The sequence below is a fragment of the Mytilus californianus genome, unplaced genomic scaffold (assembly GCF_021869535.1).
Source record: "Mytilus californianus isolate M0D057914Y unplaced genomic scaffold, xbMytCali1.0.p SCAF_2, whole genome shotgun sequence".
NCBI lineage: Eukaryota > Metazoa > Mollusca > Bivalvia > Mytilida > Mytilidae > Mytilus > Mytilus californianus.
Window position 1 is genome coordinate 29,993,413 of NW_026262668.1, and position 23,573 is coordinate 30,016,985.

Sequence of the window (23,573 nt, forward strand, 5' to 3'; positions counted from 1 at the left end):
AAATCAGTTTGAAATTAAATGACTCATCAGAATGGCACAAAGGAAAAAAAGCCTAACTAACATAAAGCTACAAAGTACTGATCCGAGACTAAAACTACTAGCAGTAACTGAGAGTTAGCTAAAAGCCAATTACAACTTTTACTAATAAATACATCATGTTCTCCCAGACTTTATAAGTAACTATGTATATTTTGGTACAATTGATTTCTTAGGAAATCCAAACAATTCCGTTCGGAAGGAAACTTTTATAAAAAAAAGATATTTTCTTCTTTTGTATTGTTCTTTTTACAAAACAAAAGTTTCAGTACTTTAGTACGCATCGTGCATGCACCAGGGAGACGGTAAAGAAGATAGGATCGAACTTTTTCAAAGCAGAAATTTCAACTATTAATTTTAATTCTTAAGATTTAAATATGATATATCTTAAAACAGATTAAAATGAATTATATGACCTTATTATACTCGCTTATACTTTTAATATTGTTTAATTAAAGATCAACAACAACAAAAGCTTTAAAGTTATGTGGGTAAACCCCGTTTTATTCCATTTTATAAAACGACGAAAACAATGTGCAGTAATTTTTATGAATAAATGAATAATTAAATTTTCATAAACAAACGAAGAAAAAACCCGGTATCAATTGTCACACACGTACGCAAATATCTATTACATTTTACATTTTTATAATAAAATGTAATACTCGAGTTAAAACTACTTTGGGCTGTTTTCTGCTCTTTGGTTGGGTTGTTGTCTCTTTGACACTTGACACATTCCCCTTTTCCATTACCTATTCTATTTCTTACTTTTACTGTATATTAACCTTCATAGAATGGCATGAATAATTTATCTATATCAACAACATACCAATTACATAGCTGGTTATCAAGTTGAATTTCTTCATATTTCCGCTGTTATAGGTCATATCATAAGAGGAGGAAAACAGGTTAAGTGCATATGATAGTATATTTAAAAGATATGATACGTTTGGAAAAACAGACCTTGAAGTATCAGAATTTCTTGTTTGAGTTTCTCTTTACTTTAACCCTTTCAGGTTGAAATAAAAGCTCACAGGTGCAAACAATAGAAAATAGTTTGGAATAACAAATTTTGTACTTCCTGATATCTGGTTATTTTGAGTATCTTTATTTTTCCTCCACAAGTGATGGAAATAAAAGTTAGGTTTAAATGATAGTGCACAAGATATTTTGCCTAGTTTGGAATAATATACCATGTAGTTTTAGATATCTAGTTTGGAGTAATATACCTTGTAGTTTTAGATATCTAGTTTGGAGTAATATACCTTGTAGTTTTAGATATCTAGTTTGGAATAATATACCTTGTAGTTTTAGATATCTAGTTTGGAATAATATACCATGTAGTTTTAGATATCTAGTTTGGAATAATATACCATGTAGTTTTAGATATCTAGTTTGGAGTAATATACCTTGTAGTTTTAGATATCTAGTTTGGAGTAATATACCTTGTAGTTTTAGATATCTAGTTTGGAATAATATACCTTGTAGTTTTAGATATCTAGTTTGGAATAATATACCATGTAGTTTTAGATATCTAGTTTGGAGTAATATACCTTGTAGTTTTAGATATCTAGTTTGGAATAATATACCTTGTAGTTTTAGATATCTAGTTTGGAATAATATACCTTGTAGTTTTAGATATCTAGTTTGGAATAATATACCATGTAGTTTTAGATATCTAGTTTGGAGTAATATACCTTGTAGTTTTAGATATCTAGTTTGGAATAATATACCTTGTAGTTTTAGATATCTAGTTTGGAATAATATACCATGTAGTTTTAGATATCTAGTTTGGAATAATATACCTTGTAGTTTTAGATATCTAGTTTGGAATAATATACCTTGTAGTTTTAGATATCTAGTTTGGAATAATATACCATGTAGTTTTAGATATCTAGTTTGGAGTAATATACCTTGTAGTTTTAGATATCTAGTTTGGAATAATATACCTTGTAGTTTTAGATATCTAGTTTGGAATAATATACCATGTAGTTTTAGATATCTAGTTTGGAATAATATACCTTGTAGTTTTAGATATCTAGTTTGGAATAATATACCTTGTAGTTTTAGATATCTAGTTTGGAATAATATACCTTGTAGTTTTAGATATCTAGTTTGGAATAATATACCTTGTAGTTTTAGATATCTAGTTTGGAATAATATACCTTGTAGTTTTAGATATCTGGTTATTTGAGTTTCTTTGCTGTAACTACAGGACATATACATGTACAAAAGAAGGAATTAAAAGTTAGGTGCAGATGAAAGTACAAATATATTTTACATTTGGAATAACAAGCTGTATAGTTCAAGATATTTGTATATAGAGTAAATAAATAAATTATAACATGTAGTAATAATCCTTTGTACAAACGTTAACTTTGATTTATTTTAAAATTAATGAATGTTTTATACAAGTCCAACCGTGCAGCGGTTCAAATTTGCTTTAAACAATGAAAAGTCCAAGATTTTTTTAACTTTCAAGTGAAAGGTCCTCCATAAGAATATAAAATGTCATGAACAAAACATTAGTGCAAAGAATATGGGAGGTCCCTGACTTCTGTATTTCAAATTAGAATTGAGAAAAGTTCACTCCCAGTAAAGACAGGTCCGGTCCCTGGGATCCACAGTAAAGACAGGTCCGGTCCTTGGGATCCACATTAAAGACAGGTCCGGTCCCTGGGATCCACACTAATTTGAACGTACTAGTATTGCTGAATCACTGAACGGCGAATACTGCATCATATTTTGAACGATAAAATGCCAATTCATGGATATATTTTCCCCCTGTTTTTTACTAGAGGGACGCGCTGAGTTGTATTTTGACATGCTATCTTACATAGTAACAGCCCATATGAACATATTTCCCTCTACTCAGAATCATAACTCCGAGCCGATCATTCTGTTCTCTTATTCCGTTTCATTATTGGCAGTGAAGCATAAGCATAAACATAAACTGATCAAAATGTTTACAGAATTACGTGGCGTAAAAATTAAAAATACATGGTATGCATCTGCACTTCTGCTAGCTCATAACAAACACCTGTTACGAAGAAAGTATATTTTCAAAATTCTTTGCATCTATCCTAGCAACACTGCAGAATGACCCTCAAAACGTTTTTAGGAAGACAGAAACTACTATTTCATTCATACATTGTAAAACACCATATGATTACTCTGCATGTGTTTGTACATATATTTTAAGTCTATAATCTTTGTCATGTGCTTAAATTTCGTTTCATGTAAGAATCTCTTTATTTCTATCTAAAATCAAATATGTCCAATTTTGGGCAATATGAGATTTTGACGTGGATGTAAGTAATTATGACTATTAATATCTTGAGAACAATTATAGATAGACAAAGCAGGATCATACTATACGTGTAATTAATCAAAAACCAATGTGTACTTCACTAAGTCTTATATATTTACTTTCCCAAAACATCACTTGAAATATAAATTGAAGGATTTGTATATCCAATGCAATATTCTTAACATACTAGCTTTCTACAGACAAATCTGTAACGAAAATATTATCCACTTAATACTTAATTTTTGTTGAAAGAATTCAGTTGGACAAGGCAAATTTGAAGCCAGGTATCGGATGAGAACAAAAGATCTTTACAAGAGTTCGTTCAAGTTAATATCCTTAGTCACCTAGTCTGGTATTTAAACCCTTGCTAAATGGTGTGTTTGTTCGGCTATGTGGATGTATAAATACGCAGCAACGTCCGTTCCGAATGTCGCCTGTAGGTCGAGTGACGTGCACTCTACACGCTGAAGAACCCTTGCAACAACTCTCCAAATGGTCCGTAGGTGGTCTGTTGCCAGGCAAAATTTCTACCTCTATTCAACATTACCCTCAGCGGCAGTCCAAATCACCTGCCGTTCATCCCAGTCGACATACCTTGCAAAACATGCCTTTTGTATTAATTGTTCATTGTTCTCGTTCTTTTTCCATAAATCTTTATCGTAACAATTCCTGTTAAAACATGGCCGATTAACAGATTTTTTGGAAAAAATATGTATAATGTAAAAATTGTAGAAATATCCTAAAACGGTCAATTATTTACAACACAATGTGCAATACATTTCTGATAAATTAAGTTAAATAAAATTAAGATATCACGTTCTCTTATCTATTTATATTTTGTGGTTGACGTTTGTTTACTTTTATAGTTAAATATATTTTCCATTAAGATGTAACTTGTTTTAAAATGTATTTGAATGACCTTTTCGTAACGATCGTTACATAAACGGATGCAAATTTAACGACTGTTATCGTCTAATCTGATACATGTATGAATATAAAAAGGCATATGCTACTACTTTAGTTTATCTTTATTCACTTATATATGAGCTGCGCCGGATAGAAATCGACCTTATGCAAGTGCACGTATACGTGTACATGTATAAGACTTTGATTAATTTTTGAACATTTACATACAAAATAAAAAAATAATTTTGATCTGTTTTGTAGGGTTCTTATAACAACTCATTATACAACCGTACAACCGTAGAGATTTTTCAACCCGAATTAGGTTAACAGATTTATTTGATATACATTTGCATAAGGTCGATTTCTATCCGACGCAGCTCATATATCATCATGGCGTCTTTACAGGACAAAGTCACCATCATTACAGGTAAAAATCCCTTTTTAAACTATATTTTCATGTGATGTCTAACAAAATATGGATTTTTTTCTTGCGAAAAGGGCATTGAAGACTGTTAACCATGTAATATCCTAAGTTAGAAAAACAGTAATTGAATGTCTTGAAGATTTCTTAAAAAATTCTATGGTTTAAAATCTTTACATATATTTTGTTGCTCCTATAAATATCCTTTCCCATACTCTCTAATAGCATTCATTTTTTTAATTGTTGCTGACTATATATTGTAGAAAGATCATCAACTTTATATCAAAATATCTTTCCAGTTTTTTTTTATATATTAATCAATATGTGTGCAAGAAACAGAAGATAGTGCGTCTAAACTTTGAGAATAAATCTTAAATATAGATTATAGATTACATGTATTTAGAACATGCATAACTAATTGTGATCGAAAGGAGATACAGGGTATGCGTCAATGAGACAGCAACCTAATGAAAAAAATATAACCAAAATACATTGATGAAAAACCAATATCTAAAACTAGGATAGAAGGAATATCAAGGGCTTGAAAAGCAACAGAACTGAATCTATTTTAAAAGAGTAAAATCCATTTTATTCCTTTCTATAATCTTTTTCAATGTTTACCATAAATTGAATGCAGATTTCATAAAGAAACACACATATTTTACAATATTCCATGTTTTTATTCTTATAATTGATAAAATTTACATTTAATGTTTGGGAAATTTCCCAAAATATATGAAAGTTTTTAAAAATTTGTGGTAAAGATGTATGTGACAACTTTTCGGGAAATGTCCCAAAATCATTTTCAACATTATTATTTATAACATATATGTTGGCAAAGAATGTTGACAAACAGATCTGAAACACATTTCGGGAAAAATCCCGACAAAAATAAACTAAGTGGAAAATGTATAACACAGATGTCTTCGAATATTTTGGGATTTATCCCGAAAACAGAACGTATATGCTAGAACTCATGACTAATAATTTCTTTTCACATTTCGGGAAAAATCCCGAAAATATAAATCTATTATCAGGCACACACTTGTTACATAGATTTTTTTTACCCATTTCGGGAAAAATCCCGAAATAAAATCTGCAAGCAAATTTTTAAAATTATATGCTACAGATTTCTTAAACATATTGGGAAAAATCCAGAAAAAACAAAATCTATAAGATATTACAACACAGAATTTTGATACATTTAGAAAGTTTTTATGTAAATTTGTTTCCAACATTTGTTAAAATTTTGATTCATAAAAAATATGTTTCTAACTGAAAAAAATATGTATTTTGTTTATAACCATACTTTTCATTACAGGTCCTAAAAAAGTATTTTCTAAGAAATATTAAGGTTGCTCTCTACTGCATCTCTTTTGTCATGCTTTAGAAATTTCCTAAATATAATATCAACCAAATTTGTCCCACAAAAAGGGGGGCTTAGGCCTCCTCTTATAAGTGGTCGATTTTAAACTGGCCTAAGCATAAACTTTCCATATAAACTGCAAAAGATTCTAAGTTATAAAACCATGATTTAGGGTTCAGGTTAAAAAAATCCCCAAGCACATGTATTGTCCAAAAGCTTATTCAACTGCATATAAAATATCCCTGACCTACTTTTAGTGGTTCTCCTTAAACTGAACTTCTTACAAATCTTACAGTGTAAACTAAGGAAATTTTCAAAGTCAATATTCCATTACTGAGAGGCTGGTGAGGAGGGCGGTGCTCTATGGGATTGAGATGTGTTTCCATAACACATTATACCCTGCTTCCACAATCAGATTTCCATATTCAGTAACTTATTTGTAATTACTTAAAAAATCAATGACTTCATAATGAACACTTGAATGTACAAAGTTTCAAGTTTATTTTACCATAACATCATAGTAAACTATTGTACACAAAACCTTAACCTACTGTACTGTTTGTACATCTTGAAAACAAAATAATTGATAAAAACTAGTTTTAACTCATTACTTCAAATGCCAATGAAATTTTAAAATAGGAATAAAAAGAAAAAACTCAAACTCAAAAATATTCAATAATGTAGCCTCATTTCATTTTCCTAATTTGCACAATTTTGTTTTTGTCACAGAAAACATGGAAGAAACTTTATCTTTAATTATATTTTTCTAAATTTCTTTGATGTTCTCCACAACAAAATATAACAAGAGTGCACACGCTGAAATGTCTCGCCTTCTTTACTAATTATTGATGTTATGTTGATAGTCCTAAATATAAAGCTTTACTACCACTATCACATTAACCAAGAAAATGAGGTCAAGGTCATATAAACCAAACAAGAAATACATGTACACCTTACAATCATTCAATACACTAAATATAGTTGACCTATTGCTTATAGTTTCTAAGAAATAGACTTAACCAAGAAAACTAAACATTGACCAATGAACCATGAAAACGAGGTCAAGGTCAGATGCACCATGCCAGGCAGACATATACAGCTTACAATTCTTCCATACAACAAATATAGTTGACCTATTGCTTATAGTTTAAGAAAAACAGACCAAAACACAAAAACTTAACACTGAGCAATGAACTGTGAAAATGAGGTCAAGGTCAAATAAAACTTGCGAGACTGACATGTACATCATAAAATATTTCCATACACCAAATATAGTTGACCTTTATTGCATATAGTATTAGAAAAAAAGACCACAACTCAAAAACTTAACTTTGACCCCTGAACCATGAAAATGAAGTCAAGGTCAGATGACACCTGCCAGCTAGACATGTACACCTTACAATCATTCCATACACCAAATATAGTAGACTTATTGCAAACAGTATAAGAAAAACAGACCAAAACAAAAACTTAACTTACCACTGAACCATGAAAATGAGGTCAAGGCCAGATGACACCTGCCAGTTGGACATGTACACCTTACAGTCCTTCTGTACACCAAATATACAAGACCTATTGCTTATAGTATCTGTGATATGGACTTGACCACCAAACCTTAACCTTGTTCACTGATCCAAGAAATGAGGTCGAGGTCAAGTGAAAACTGTCTGACAGTCATGAGGACCTTGCAAGGTACGCACATACCAAATATAGTTAACCTATTACTCTTAATAAGAGAGAAATTAACATTACAAAAAATCTTAACTTTTTTTCAAGTAGTCACTGAACCATGAAAATGAGGTCAAGGTCAATGGAAATGTGACACACGGAAACATCGTAACATGAGGCATCTGTATACAAAGTATGAAGCATCCAGGTCTTCCACCTTCTAAAATATAAAGCTTTTAAGAAGTTAGCTAACGATGCCACCGCCGCCGCCGGATCACTATCCCTATGTCGAGCTTTCTGCGACAAAATCGCAGGCTCGACGAAAAAGAAAAATACTGTTCTAAAATAAAATACATGTTCTATATAATATTACAAATACATACAATAAAATATAACTACAAATCATAGTAACATGTGAATAAATCTTCATAACATGTGCAATGCTTGTTATATTCAGATGGAATTATTACATGTTAATGTAAATTGATCTGTTTCTTTACTGATGACTTTTTCTCTTCCTTTCACTCCTGCCTATAAGAGAAAAGTAAAATAACATTTAGTAAAATATAACAAAAACGTGCTATTCCGCTGAACATGCTAAATGTAAATATAAATGGTGAAATCAACAATTTTGATCATGTTGATAGGTTGAGACTATCACATTTGACATTTATAACAAAACTTCTTTTCCCCCTCTGACCATTTTGATTACCTTGTGTGACTTTTCACACAATCAACATGATCATAATGTACATAACTTTTCTGACATTTTTTATCAATAAAGATAGTATAGCCAATAATAGTTTTCAAAATTATTTAGTGTAGAGTTGAGTTCTTTTCCCTTTCTCCAATTGAATGTTCCTGGCAACCTGCATTCTTTTATGTTACTTTTTTTCATTTAACAAATACTGATCAAGATTTAAAAGGGGAGTAGTATTGAGTTTTCATGTGGCTTTCCAAAGTCAAGACCGTTCCTGTTACCTAAAGTTGTATCTTAAGGAGGCTTGAGGGTATAAAAATTCAGCAAAAATTTAAACTTTTTTTTTTCATTACAAATTTTTATTTCTTACACTATTAGTTGTTACTTTATGATATGGTACAAAAATCAACCAAAAAAATCAATTCATTTTGGCCCCAGATGACTTTTGAATTGTTTATATCATTTAAAAAGCTCCAAATTATCTCCCTTTGATGAAAAAATGCAATTTTTTTGCATTAAAATTGAATATCTTTTTTAACACATCGGTGACCTATATTTTTACTATTTTTTTCAAATAAGCTGTACTCAAATAAGCTGTACTAAACTATTCTAAAATTTAAGCAATTTCTGTAATTTAGTTCTTTTTTTATTTCGACATTCCCTTTTTTTCTCCTATTAGTTCAACAGAAAAGAAGTAACTTAACAAAAATGCATGCTTCTTTCGAAGACAGATTGTGACCTTAAATGAACGGTGACCCTATACTTTTATTTTATTTTTCTATTAAGTATAGGATAAAGTTTATTTCTAGAAAAAAATAGTGAAATCCTATATTTAAAAACAAATATTGAGATATACCCGCGAGCCCCTTAAAGCTTTTGTTTCAGGGAATTTGGTGTTGACAGTAGATGTTTGTGTGTTTTTGGTTATTCAATTGACAATTGAGATGTTTATTAAATTCTACAATCACTTGTTGATCATTTCAAGACAGTTGACCTATAAAAATATGATGAAACCTTTTCAACTGATTTTTATAGTTTGTTCTTATGTTGTGCTGTAACACCACTGTCCCAGGTTAGGGGAGGGATGAGCAACCAAAAACTTGTTTAACCTGCCACATTCTTTATGTGCCTGTCCCAAGTCAGGAGCCAGTATTTCCATGGAAGTTGTTGGTTTATGTATGTTATATATTTGATTTTCGCTACTTGTTTTGTTATAATAAATTATATAAATTAGGCGGTTAGTTTTCTCAAATGATTTTGTTCATATTTTTTCTGATCAGGGCCTTTTATAGCGGACTATACAGTATGAGTTTTTCTCATTGTAGAAGGCTGTACAGTTACCTATAACTGCTTATATCCACTTTATTCAAACTTTGGTGGATAGTTGTCTCATTGGCAATCATGCACCTTCTCCTTATTTTTATATAAATATAGGTCAAAACTGCATAGATCTATGCTGTTTAGTTATTTTTTGTGTTGTTGAGTTGCGTTTCATCTGTAATAAACAGGTAAAAATTCTTGAAACAATATGTTTTATCTATGTGAACATCATGGATTATTTATTCCTTTCAAAATTCTGTGAATAAATAAATGGGGAATGCGTCCATGGGACACAGATTATGCCCCCGCTTGCATATAACATTTTAAAGGGTCATAAATCAAGAATGGTAAAAGTGACACACAGTACCCAAATGAGTACTTGATCTGAGTTTTGTGGTTATAAGCATTGTGTATAAGTTTCAGAACATTTGGTTAAGCAAACTTAAGTTTATAGTGAACTAAAATGAATAAACAGCTGTGCCATGAGCACATGATACCTCCGTCGCTTTTTCAAAGAATAAGGTCTTCAACACAGCGAGAGAATCACGCACTATAAGTGTTTCTTTGTTTCTCTTTTTTTATATAGATTAGACCGTTGGTTTTCCCATTTGACAGCTGGTTTCACACTAATCATTTTTGGGGTCCTTAAATTAATAATAGCTTACTGTTCTGTGTGATCTAAGGCTCTGTGTTGAAGACTGTACTTTGACCTATAATGGTTTTTCTTTTACAAATTGTGACTTGGATGGAGAGTAGTCTCATTGGAACTCATACCACATCTTCTTATATCTATGTACAAACATACAAGGATAAAACTTAATGACCTCCTCCGCTATGACGGGGCATAACAAAATGCATATACATATAAAGCAGCAGGACTCTTATTAAGACTGAATATGACAGTACCTTATTCTTTATTCTTTCATCTTATCCCCTGCATGATTCCTGACATGAATTTTGGTTCTTTATTTCTTTTACGTCCAGGCAATTTTGGTATGAAAGCACAATATTTCAAGCTAAGTGTACCCATGATTTGTCCTGGGTGTATTTTGATAAAAATAATAAATGTTGACTGCATCTTTTGGTGTCTCTCTTGTAAAACAATAATGCAAAGTCTATGTGTGTTGTTTAAAATTACAAATCATAGGAATTAACCAGTAACATATATTGTATTATAATTTCACTTCTGAAACAATCCTGACCGGTGACTGTACAGTTTCAGCATCCTTTCCTTTGTTCTTAATTTTTCTGATATTTAGCTGAAAGCAGGATCAATATCTTCATGTGTGTGGCAAACAAGTACTAACGACCAGAGAACCTGAAAAAAAATTATCTGTTGAGTTCTCGACTAGTATCATTTATTTATCCATTAAAGAGATAGAGCTTTGTTAGAATTTTGAAAGGTGGAAGCAGTATAATTACTTTAATACACTAAAATATGAAATAAATAAAACAAGAATGTGTCCATGGGACACGGATGTCCCTGCTTGTAAATATATCTCTAATTTATCCTTTTTTTCTATTAATAAAGTAACATAATATGAGAATGATGAAAGTGACTTGATCAGTGTTTGATGTTAATAAGCATTGGAACAAGGAATTATTTGAATCTGGAATTATTTTGAATTCTGGAAAATTGAAACGAAATTTATGATGAAAACTAACCCAACTAAATAGGGTTAGCCATGCGCGCATGGCTAAGGGGGGTTAGTTAGTTTATACTGAAAGAACAGTGAAAGTAAAATTACCCTTGCATGGCTATCCCTATTTAGTTGGGTATGTTTTCATCATACATTTCTTATCAATTTTCCAGAATTCAAAATTATTCCAGATTCAGATAATTCCTTGTTTTGTGTATAAGTTTCATAACACTTGGTTGAGGCAATGAAAAGCTAAAGTGCAATTAGGGATTTGAACTAGTTTTCAATTACTTCAAGTTCCCTGATATTGATTCATGTTTTTTTTTATTGCAGTACGTACAGTAATAATCTGATGGTTTAAGAGAGCACAATACCACGACAACAACATGTTTATCAAAATATCATTTTCATTTTGTTCTTTCTTAATATTCATCAGACACATTTTCTTAACTAGATACCCCAATGATGATTGACTGTGGCCAAGTTTGGTTAAATTTGGCCCAGTAGTTTCAGAGGAGAAGATTTTTGTAAAAGTTAATGGTCGACGACGGCCCTTTGGGCCAGGTGAGCTAAACAAGAGGCTCTAAAGAGCCTGTGTCGCTCACCTTGGTTTATGTGCATATCAAACAAAGGACACTCTCTAACATTGTAGACGAGAATATACTTCATGACAAAAATCTCTATTTTGTTGATCTTTTATTACAGGTCTTTTATAATTAGTCTGTTTAGTTTCTCTCTTTCTTCTTTAGTTCTTGCTCAAAACACAAAAGAGGGTAAACAAAAATCCTCACTGAAGGGCAATCACTCCTATTAAGCATGTTAAGAGTGACAGTCTACTAACTATATGGGCAGAATTTGACTTTTAATAGATCTTGCCATGCCTTTTCTTACATTACTCAAGATCTGTTAAAGTGACAATATCCAAATTTGTACTTGATCTGCGTTTTGTGGTAATATGCATTGTGCATAAGTTTCATAACATTTGGTTGAGGCAAACTAAAGTGAGAAAGAAAATGAAAAATTCAGCAATATTTCCATTTGTAGAGGAGGATAACTCTATAACGGTAAAAGTGACGCTACCCAAATTCAAACTTGATCTGAGTTTTGTGGTAATAAGCATTGTGTATAGGTTTCATAACATTTGGTTGAGGCAAACTAAAGTGAGAAAGGAAATGAAAAATTCAGCAATATTTCCATTTGTAGAGGGGGATAACTCTAGAACGGTAAAAGTGACGCTACCCAAATTCAAACTTGATCTGAGTTTTGTGGTAATAAGCATTGTGTATAGGTTTCATAATATTTGGTTGAGGCAAACTAAAGTGAGAAAGGAAATGAAAAATTCAGCAATATTTCCATTTGTAGAGGGGGATAACTCTAGAACGGTAAAAGTGACGCTACCCAAATTCAAACTTGATCTGAGTTTTGTGGTAATAAGCATTGTGTATAGGTTTCATAACATTTGGTTGAGGCAAACTAAAGTGAGAAAGGAAATGAAAAATTCAGCAATATTTCCATTTGTAGAGGGAGATAACTCTAGAACGGTAAAAGTGACGCTACCCAAATTCAAACTTGATCTGAGCTTTGTGGTAATAAGCATTGTGTATAGGTTTCATAACATTTGGTTGAGGCAAACTAAAGTGAGAAAGGAAATGAAAAATTCAGCAATATTTCCATTTGTAGAGAGGGATTACTCTAGAACGGTAAAAGTGACGCTACCCAAATTCAAACTTGATCTGAGTTTTGTGGTAATAAGCATTGTGTATAGGTTTCATAACATTTGGTTGAGGCAAACTTAAGTGAGAAAGGAAATGAAAAATTCAGCAATATTTCCATTTGTAGAGGGGGATAACTCTAGAACGGTAAAAGTGACGCTACCCAAATTCAAACTTGATCTGAGTTTTGTGGTAATAAGCATTGTGTATAGGTTTCATAACATTTGGTTGAGGCAAACTAAAGTTAGAGAATGGAAACAAAAAATTCAGCAATGTTTCCATTTGTAAAGGGGCATAACTCTAGAACGGTAAAAGTGACACTACCCAAATTTATACTTGGTCTGTGTTTTAAGGTATTAAGCATTGTGTATAAGTTTCATAACATTTGGTATAGGCAAACTAAAGTTAGAGAACAGAAACCAATTATCGGACCTACGGGACAGACGGACAAGGGTAAAACTTAATGCCCCCTCCGCTACGGCGAGGCATAAAAAATGTTTCTAAATTTCATAGTTTTCCTGATAATAGGCATAAATAAAACAAGAGCCTCTGAAGAGCCTGAATTGCTCACCTGTATTTCAGAGGAGAAGATTTTCAAATGTTAGCAAACTTGATGAACAAATTGTGTAAAATTGTCTTTAAAGGGCAATAACTCCTTAAGGGGTCAATTGACAATTTTGGTCATATTAACTTTTTTGTAGATCTTATACTTTGCTGAACATTATTGCTGCTTACAGTTTATATATATCTATAATAATATTCAAAATAATAACAAAAAACTGCAAAATTTTGTTAAAACTACCAATTCGGTGGCAGCAACCCAACAATGGGTTGTTCGATTCGTCTGATAATTTCAGGGCCGATAGATCTTGACCAATTAAACAATTTTACCCCATGTCACATTTGCTCTAAAAGATTTAGTTTTTGAGATATAGGCCAAAAACTGCATTTGACCCTTATGTTCTATTTTTAGCCATGGCGGCCATGTTTGTCAATGGATACAAGCTTCGGATACAATTTATAAACAAGATACCCTAAGGAACATTTAGTTAAAGTTTGAAGGTAATTGGCCCAGTAGTTTCAGAGGAGAAGATTTTTAAATGTTAGCAAACTTGATGAACAAATTGTGTAAAATTGTCTTTAAAGGGCAATAACTCCGTAAGGGGTCAATTGACACTTATGGTCATATTAACTTTTTTGTAGATCTTACTTTGCTGAACATTATTGCTGCTTACAGTTTATATATATCTATAATAATATTCAAAATAATAACAAAAAAACTGCAAAATTTTGTTAAAACTACAAATTCGGTGGCAGCAACCCAACAATGGGTTGTTCGATTCGTCTGATAATTTCAGGGCCGAAAGATCTTGACCAATTAAACAATTTTACCCCATGTCACATTTGCTCTAAAAGATTTAGTTTTTGAGATATAAGCCAAAAACTGCATTTGACCCTTATGTTCTATTTTTAGCCATGGCAGCCATGTTTGTCAATGGATACAAACTTCGGATACAATTTATTAACAAGATACCCTAAGGAACATTTAGTTAAAGTTTGAAGGCATTTAGCCCAGTAGTTTCAGAGGAGAAGATTTTTGAAATAGTTTACAACGACAGACGACGACGACAGACGCCAAGTGATGGCATAAGCTCACATGGGGCCCTTCGGGCCCAGGTGAGCTAAAAAAGATGTACAACAATTTATAAACTAGATACCCTAAGGAACATTTATTTAAAGTTTGAAGGTATTTGGCCCAGTAGTTTCAGAGGAGAAGATTTTTGAAATAGTTTACGACGACAGACAACGACGACAGACGACGGACGCCAAGTGATGGCATAAGCTCACATGGGGCCCTTCGGGCCCGGGTGAGCTAAAAAAGATGTACAACAGGTGTTTAGAAATAAAGAAGATAATGCACTCCAAAGAAAATTTTTTATTTATATTAGAGCTGCCATGAGAAAAAACATATGATAGATTTTATAGCAATATGGAAATTAAAATATTAATGTACAATGTAATGTATGTGCCTGTTCCAAGACATGAGCCTGTAATTCAGTGGTTGTCGTTTGTTGATGTGTTACATATTTGTTTTACGTTCATTTTTTGTACATGTACATAAATTAGGCCGTAATTTTTCTTGTTTTACATTTGTCATTTCAGGGCTTTTTATAGCTATGTGGTATGGGCTTTGCTCATTGTTGAAGGCCGTACGGTGACCTATAGTTGTTAATTTCTGTGTCATTTGGTCTCTTGTGGAGAGTTGTCTCATTGGTAATCATACCACATCATTTATAAGCATAAATCAAGTAAAGTTAAGTACAACATTTAAAAGTGTTGATGTTAATAACATTTCTGATATATCCAATTTTCTTGAGGTGATATCTAAAATATATGAATTTATGAGGGCTTGGAACCCCGCTAACATGTTTAACCCTGCCACATTCTGTGCCTGTCCCAAGTTAGGAACCTGGACAATCAGTGGTTGTCGTTTGTTGCTGTGTTACATATTTGTTTTTCGTTAATTTTTTTGTATTTTTATAAGGCCTTTAGTACTGAATTGTTTTACATTTGTAATTTTGGGGCCTTTTATATATGACTATGCAGTATGAGCTTTGCTCATTGTTGAAGGCTGTACTGTGACCTATAGCTGACTGACAGACGGAGGGACAGGGGTAAAACAATATGCCCGCCAACTTTTAGTTGCGGGGACATACAGAGTTATACACTTTGTTTAAAATACTATTGAAAGATCATAATTTAAATTATTCATGTTTACAGAAGTCTTTTGTTAATGTTTATATTTGTATTGTGTTGTGTTGTTTTGTTTCTGTATCACATATAAGTCTAAAAGTTTTTGACCACCAAAATTTGCAAAGAACAATTTCAGTATTTCCCTCAAGGACCACCAGGAGAAAAAAGATTTCAAGAACTCTGTAATGGAGAGAAAGAATGGATAGGGTTTAAAGAATAGAGAATATTGGACAAACATGTGCAGAATAAAGGGGAAACAAATAAAGAATAGAGAATATTGGACAAACATGTGCAGAATAAAGGGGCAAACAAATAAAGAATAGAGAATATTAGTCAAACATGTGCAGAATAAAGGGGCAAACAAATAAAGAATAGAGAATATTGAACAAACATGTGCAGAATAAAGGGGCAAACAAATAAAGAATAGAGAATATTGGACAAACATGTGCAGAATAAAGGGGCAAACAAATAAAGAATAGAGAATATTGGAAAAATAATACAGAATATTGAATAATAGGGCACAAAAATACAGTAAATTATTAAGACATGATAGAGATAATATAAATGGGCAAAATAAATAATGAATAGAGAGAAAAATGGTCTAATATTTAAAGAATAAAGACAATAAGGACCCCCTCATCCAAACCCTCATTTAGCAGAACAGTAAAAATGATAATTATCTACTTTCATGTGGACATTTTCAAACAATTTCATACATTCCCATATCTTTAACTATTTGATCATTACTTACATCTGTCCATTATTATGTTGTCTTTTAGATCACATTGCATTTGAAGCTGATGTTCAATACTTGCACAGTTGTACACCTAGAAAAAAAATCTGCAAAAATAAAATAAAACAGTCTTGTGTAACTGTCATACTAGTTTAGATACAGAATCGTGTGACTTTCTAACAGAAAATTTACATCACATCAATGAGAAATTGCAAAAAGTAAATAAAATTATTCATTTGTCGCTTTCGTTGTTGAGGTTACATGAGTGCATTAGCTGCCTTATTTTTACATGTTCACAAATCAGTATTCGGGAGAGCAGTAAATATATAGAGGCTCTGCACCCTCCCCCTGAAATTTTGTGCTCTGAAGGGAACCAGGTGCTTTTTCTAAGTAAGGAAAGAGTTTAAAAATTATCCATCATGTCCTCACATCTAATTATTAAAAGATGAATTAATTGATCATTGAAATGTGTATCAGAGTCAGAACTTCTCAATGTTCATTTTTTGGGGGAATATTTATTACCCTAATTTAATGTTTTTATTGTCTTTAATTAAGTGACTGACACAGTACTGAGGATAACATTTTCATATCTCTTCATTTATATCTACAAATTCTAATGATGTTTCACATCCTGGGGGATATAAACCCATGAAATTGAAATTTTTCACACATAATTGACTAATAGTAGTAATTGGGAATGTAAACATGTAATAATTTTTTTCCCAGTAGGCAGTTTAACCAAAATTAAGATACAGACAAGACATAATAAATCTATTATACTATATACACAGCATGCACAGGACATGTGCTCCTATCATAATGATGAACTGAGTCTATACTGTCCCTTTAACAAATAATGCAAAGTTAAAAATTTTTGTTATTTAGATTCTGTGAATTTTTTTAATTTTAAACATTCTTAGTTTGTTTGAAATAGATATACGTTGTATACTTAATCATCTGTAGAATTTTTTTATTAATGAAAAAAAAAGAATTAGCTTAACTGATTAATCTATAAAGATTATAGTCGATCCAGGTAATTTCGTACAGGCAGTTGGTCCGAGAACACAGTTTTTTTGTAGTGCATTTCTTTTAGACAATAAGTGGAAATAAAAAAAATCCAAACTGAGCTTTCTCAATAATATTTTTACAGTGTGTTGTACTACTTAACTTTTGGGACAAATTATATAAAAAATATAGAAAAACTTCATCAGCTCTAACTCAAAATATGGACAATTTTATGTTAAGGGGTCTTGAAATCTTGACAGCTTCCAAAATTAATGCTAATTTTTAACCTTTTTCAGCTGGAACAAATCACTATTTTACTTTAAAATTCATAATTCAAATTTTTTAACAGTGTAATTTTATCCCCCAACTTGCTATTTGAGACATAAAACATGAAGAAATAAATTTGGAAGGGGGATAAAAAAAAATTGGCAAGTAACACCCTGTCCACACTAGTTAGGGACTATATTCATGGACAATGAAAATCAAAGGACGATAACTGTGTGCCCAGACCAGGTAATTACTGTACATTTTGCTTGTTTATTAAACAGGGAACCAAATGACTTTCATTTAGGACCAAAAGTGTACGGAATTACCCTGACTGACTCTAATGTAAGATCAACCTCCTCTCCAAGGTAAGATATGTACATGCATTCATAAACTGGGGCTCGAGTAGGAGATACACCCTTCTGTCACAAGGCTTTTACCCTAATGATCGAAGCGTGTCTAGAAATTGCTTCAGGTTACTTTTAAGCAAATAGAACAGTTTTGAACATTTAAAAGATCCCAAGTACATGTAAATATTAATGACTCACATTTTAGATGACCAACAATGTATTAAGAAATTTTCAAAGAACATATATATAGGATTTAATATTGTCTGCCATGAAATTATGTACACCAGACACTATTTCACAGTAAATTGTGTCCACAGACTTAATGTTATTATGAAATATTGTCCAAACAATGTTTGCCTATAGTATACAATTGTGTCCAGATGTGAAAAATTGTCCTTCAATGAAGGGACAATATTTCATATGAAAAAAGTGTCCTTCATAGAAAGGACAGTATGTCAAGAGAAAAAGTGCCCACTATCAATACCTACTATGTTTACATAGCTTCAATTCTTTATCTAAATTAAAGTTTAAAAATTAGAATATAGGTTTTGTCTCTATTAAAACATGGCATGTAAACTTGAGTAGTGAATTCATACTAAATGTGACCATCACCATGTGTAGTCATGCGCGTAGCTACGTTTACGTCAAAACTCCCGGGCGTACACATAAATTTTGAAGAAAAAAATATTTGAACCCAAATAAATTATAAGAACTGATTAAAAGCACACGAGCTTTGTATTTTTTTTCTTCAATGACTTGTAATTGGAGATAAAAGACAAAGTGACGAAATATACTTTTTAATCAAATGGTATCATATGATTTATTAGGTACTTATAGGGAGCTACCATTTGATTTTATGGGGGTGGGGGTGGGGGTGGGGGGGTGGGGGTGGGGGTGGGGGGGTGGGCGGGGCTAGGATGAAATTTGAAAAAAATAGGCAGGACAGGAGTTTTGAGTAAAAAAAAAAGGCAGGATGAGACACTTTGCAAAAAAAAAAAGGCAGGATGACAATTTATGTAAAAAAAAAGTCAGGATAAACTAAAAGAAAAAAGGCAGGACCGAATAGAGTGAAAAATAAAAAGGCAGGACAGAGATTACAGCTAAAAAAATGCAGCACACAATTTTTCATCCTAGCCCCCCCCCCCCCCATAAAAATCAAATGGCAGCTCACTAAATTAATAATGTGTTGTTTTCATATTTTATATTATATATTTTTTTCTTTTTCTATCAAAGTCTCAATCTACTGTGAATTCTACTCAGTCTACTATTGTTTAAAGCAATTCATTATATGGTCAGATACGATGTGGCTTGCATTTTTATGTTACAGTTCAATATTTATTTTTACGTTACACCTGCCCATCCATGAAAATTAATTAGAACATATGTCCATTAACAAAATTTGAGTGTAAAAAGGTGAGTAAACTAGATCTATAAGGTCAAAAAATTTAATAGAACGACAACATTGAAATGGAGACTTGCTTTTTGACTATCTCTATATAAAGTTTTGATTTTTTGTCGACATATTGTTTACCCCACACCTCCTTTTAAACCAATCTAATTAAAATATATATCTCTAATTTCGTTATACTCATAAGATACGAGCATGCGAGTAAATATAGATATAAATTTTAGATTGCTTTTAAACATATTTTTAAGCAACTGTTTTAAGCATTTTTTCTCTTAAATACATTACCATTATATTCCAAATCAATACAATGAATAAATTTAACTGTAAAAAAACAAATTAGACTCTAAAATAGACGCGAAAGGGATATTCAAACTCATCAGTTGAAAACAAACTGACAATACCATGGCAAAAACGAAAAACTATGAAAAGGCAAACAACAGTATACAAAACACAACATAGAAACATAAGACTTAACAACACGGACCCCACCAAAACCTGGGGGTGATCTCAGGTGCTTCGGAAGGGTAAGCAAATTCTACTCCACGTGTGCAAACCCAGTGATAAGTCTAATTCGGTAGATCACATTAGAGGAAAAGAGGACGGGATTGTGGTAATATCAACAATAGGAACATATCCGTCGTCATTAACCTACTCGTTATGTCGAACGTAAAATTTCCGGTGGGATGATTTCAACTTCATCACTTGGAACTCTTGGTTCAGTAGCTTCCTTGTAAGCATCCACTATCTATCAAGGAAATGATGATAGGAAATGCAAGCTATGGGATATCTTATCAACTGGCATGTATATACTCCATATGCAGGTGCTGCTGGAATGATGCTACATAGAAAAGAAAAGTTCACAATTGGAGGCTGAAATCATCTCCTTTGTCGTAAAGTTTTTTTCTTAACCGACCAAGTATGTTGCTATTGATGAGTTTTTAATGACAGATATTGGTATCTCTTTCTCAATAACGCGTGAACATCCGGGGGGGGGGGGGGGGGGGGAGCGCCCCCAACCAGGAGGTCTTCTGTTCTGGACCTCTAACCTCTCGATGAGGTTCGGGCGTACACTTAAAAATGGCCTAGCTACGCCACTGGTAGTTAAACATGAATTATACAATAAAACATGTACTAATACACACAAAAACAGAAATATATTAAATAGTACTTAAAAATATGAACAATGTTGATAAAAATACATGTATTTTATTTCAATTTACATAAACTGTTATCACAGAGATATGTCTTGCCTTTTTGTAATTTTGATAAAGCAATATTGTTGAAATTAAAATAGCAATACTTTAACATGTAAGTTATGTAAAATATTCAAAGTCAATGAACCATGACTGAAGGTACATGGCTGAACAATCTCCATGGAAATGAGATGTGCTAATGTTAAATTATACAAAAGCTTCTTTTTATACATACCAAATATAATTGACTTACCTAAGTCATTCCCTTAAAAACAACCTAAACACAAACATTAACTTGGTAAACTATGTAAAAGTTTTAAAGTCAATGAACCATGATGAGGGGGTGGGGCTTTATAATCTCCATGGAAACAAGACTTGCAAATTTATGCCAATAAATTTGCATACCAAATATCATTGACTTAACATTAGCAGTTCATCTTAAACTGATCTAATCAGTATCACAAACTAATACATATAAACTAAGCAAATGTTTCAAAGTCAATAGACCATGACTGAGGGGAAGGGGCCAAATAATCTCCATGGAAATGAGATATGCCATTATGCTAATACAACTGCATACCAAATATCATTGACCTACAAATGTACCACTAGTGGTTCCCCATAAACTGACTCAGACCTAATCACAAACTAATATTGATTCACTTATAGGGTCTTTGCATCGGCACTAAACACATTTATTTAAAAACCAGTTGTTGGCATGACACGGATTATGTTCTTCTCATATATGTTATGATGGTATGATACTAAACCCCTAACGGGAAGGATTGTGCCTGATATTCATATGATGAAGACGTAATCTTTCAATCAGTTTAATTGAAGTCTGGAGCTGGCATGTCAGTTAACTGCTAGTAGTCTGTTGTTATTTATGTAATATTGTCATTTTGTTTATTTTCTTTGGTTACATCTTCTGACATCAGACTCGGACTTCTCTTGAACTGAATTTTAATGTGCGTATTGTTATGCGTTTACTTTTCTACATTGGCTAGAGGTATAGGGGGAGGGTTGAGATCTCATAAACATGTTTAACCCCGCCGCATTTTTGCGCCTGTCCCAAGTCAGGAGCCTCTAGCCTTTGTTAGTCTTGTATTATTTTTAATTTTAGTTTCTTGTGTACAAATTTGGAGTTTAGTATGGCGTTCATTATCACTGAACTAGTATATATTTTTGTTTAGGGGCCAGCTGAAGGACGCCTCCGGGTGCGGGAATTTCTCGCTGCATTGAAGACCTGTTGGTGACTTTCTGCTGTTGTCTGTTCTATGGTCGGGTTGTTGTCTCTTTGACACATTCCCCATTTCCATTCTCAATTTTATGTATAACACTAAGCAAAATTTTCAAGGTCAATAGACCATGACTCAGGGGGCAGGGCCAAATAATCTCTATGGAAATGAGATATGCCAATGCTTATACAACTGCATACCAAATATCATTGACCTTCCACTTGTGTTTCACCATAAACTAGACCTAATCTCAAACTAATACATTGTTGACGCCGCTGCTGCCGTCGGCAAACCTATAATGTCTCGCTTTTTTACTCTGTCAAGGCGAGCTAAAAATCATGTAATTTTCAAGAATTTTCTCATAAATACTGTTCTTTCTTCATTTGGTATTCTTGTACTTTATATAGGGGTTGTGACAGTTGATGCTGGTGGATACTTTTTGTTGACATCTTTATAGCTAAGATAATTGAATATGCTTTGGAATTTAACACCTTCCATTTGGTGTTTTTATCAAATTATAACAGGCTCTTGACTGGTTTGTTTTAGTAATAGAACATTTAATATAGCCAAAATACGTGAGTGACTTTTTTATGATCTCCCTTTAAAGGACACCTTTTACTGTGAAAAGGTCCTCTTATTGAAAATCAACCTTGCAGGACAGAATTTAATAGTACTTTATCATGAAATAATGAATTGAAGGACACTTTTTCACAGCATCGGACAAATTAAAATATTTACATTTTCTGTGAAAAAGTGTCAAGGACAAGGTGGTTGATAGTAAAAAAAGGTATTGTTACTTAAATGACTAGTAATGGATTTTTGAGACTTGTTATATGTCAATACATTTTAGAAAATTGTAATTATGGAGAATAATAAAGACTTTTTTACAGTGGGCCCCAAATCCCCAAATACCTGTGTCAGATGTAAGTGAATAGAAAATAGGGATTGTATGCAAGTAAAGCCTAGATTTTTGTAAAAACAAAACAAAAACAAAGACTTTTATCTGTTATAGTTTGATCTATTACAGATTTTCATTGTAAAATTTAACTCACTTACAAGTATTATGTCCATGCCAGCATTTATTGTTTACAAAGAGTCCTACACAACCTTAAATCAAATACAATCCAAAGTCAAACACACCCAAAGCCAAAGTCAAAGGTGTACTTGAATAGGTCTATATTTGGTTGTCTTGATTTAATGAATAACTTTATTTCTGAATTTTAAATTGGTATTATTAAACTGTGTAAGAGAAATTATTGCTCTATCTAATAAGCATTGACCAGTTGACATTATTGTGGTCAAGCAGATACCAAAAAATATTCGGAATCCAGATTTTCCCCATACTTGTCAGGTAACCAGAGGATTTCCAAACCGAAGTGGTTCGTCTAAAAAAGGTGGAATTTTAATACAGAATAGGTGACGGGTAACAGTTCTGTGGATGGAACAAACATCCTCACCTTCAAACTGGTAAAGTTCAACTTCTACAAGAGTCCTGAGTTGCAGTGCGATAGAAGAACGTCTGTTATCCAAATGCAATCAGGGAACCAGT

General features: G+C 32.3%; 1 protein-coding gene and 1 long non-coding RNA gene across 3 annotated transcripts in view; one reads left to right on the plus strand and one right to left on the minus strand.

Annotated features, from left to right (window-relative positions):
• Nucleotides 1-4,620: 4,620 nt before the first annotated feature.
• Nucleotides 4,621-23,573, plus strand: part of LOC127728939 (uncharacterized) — a 667,964-nt gene continuing 649,011 nt past the window's right edge. Inside the window, exon 1 of the mRNA XM_052236518.1 lies at nt 4,621-4,679. Coding sequence (XP_052092478.1) covers nt 4,643-4,679 — 37 coding nt within the window. The 5' untranslated portion in view covers nt 4,621-4,642. The remainder of the gene's footprint in view (nt 4,680-23,573) is intronic.
• Nucleotides 5,333-23,569, minus strand: LOC127729678 (uncharacterized). Of its 2 annotated transcripts, none has more exons than XR_007994760.1 (4): nt 23,482-23,569; nt 16,585-16,660; nt 10,634-11,045; nt 5,333-8,238 (listed from the first exon to the last, which is right to left on the minus strand). It is a non-coding gene; the product is annotated as an uncharacterized LOC127729678 (long non-coding RNA). The 2 variants fall into 2 exon arrangements; XR_007994761.1 differs by having other exon boundaries at nt 16,585-16,673; nt 23,482-23,538.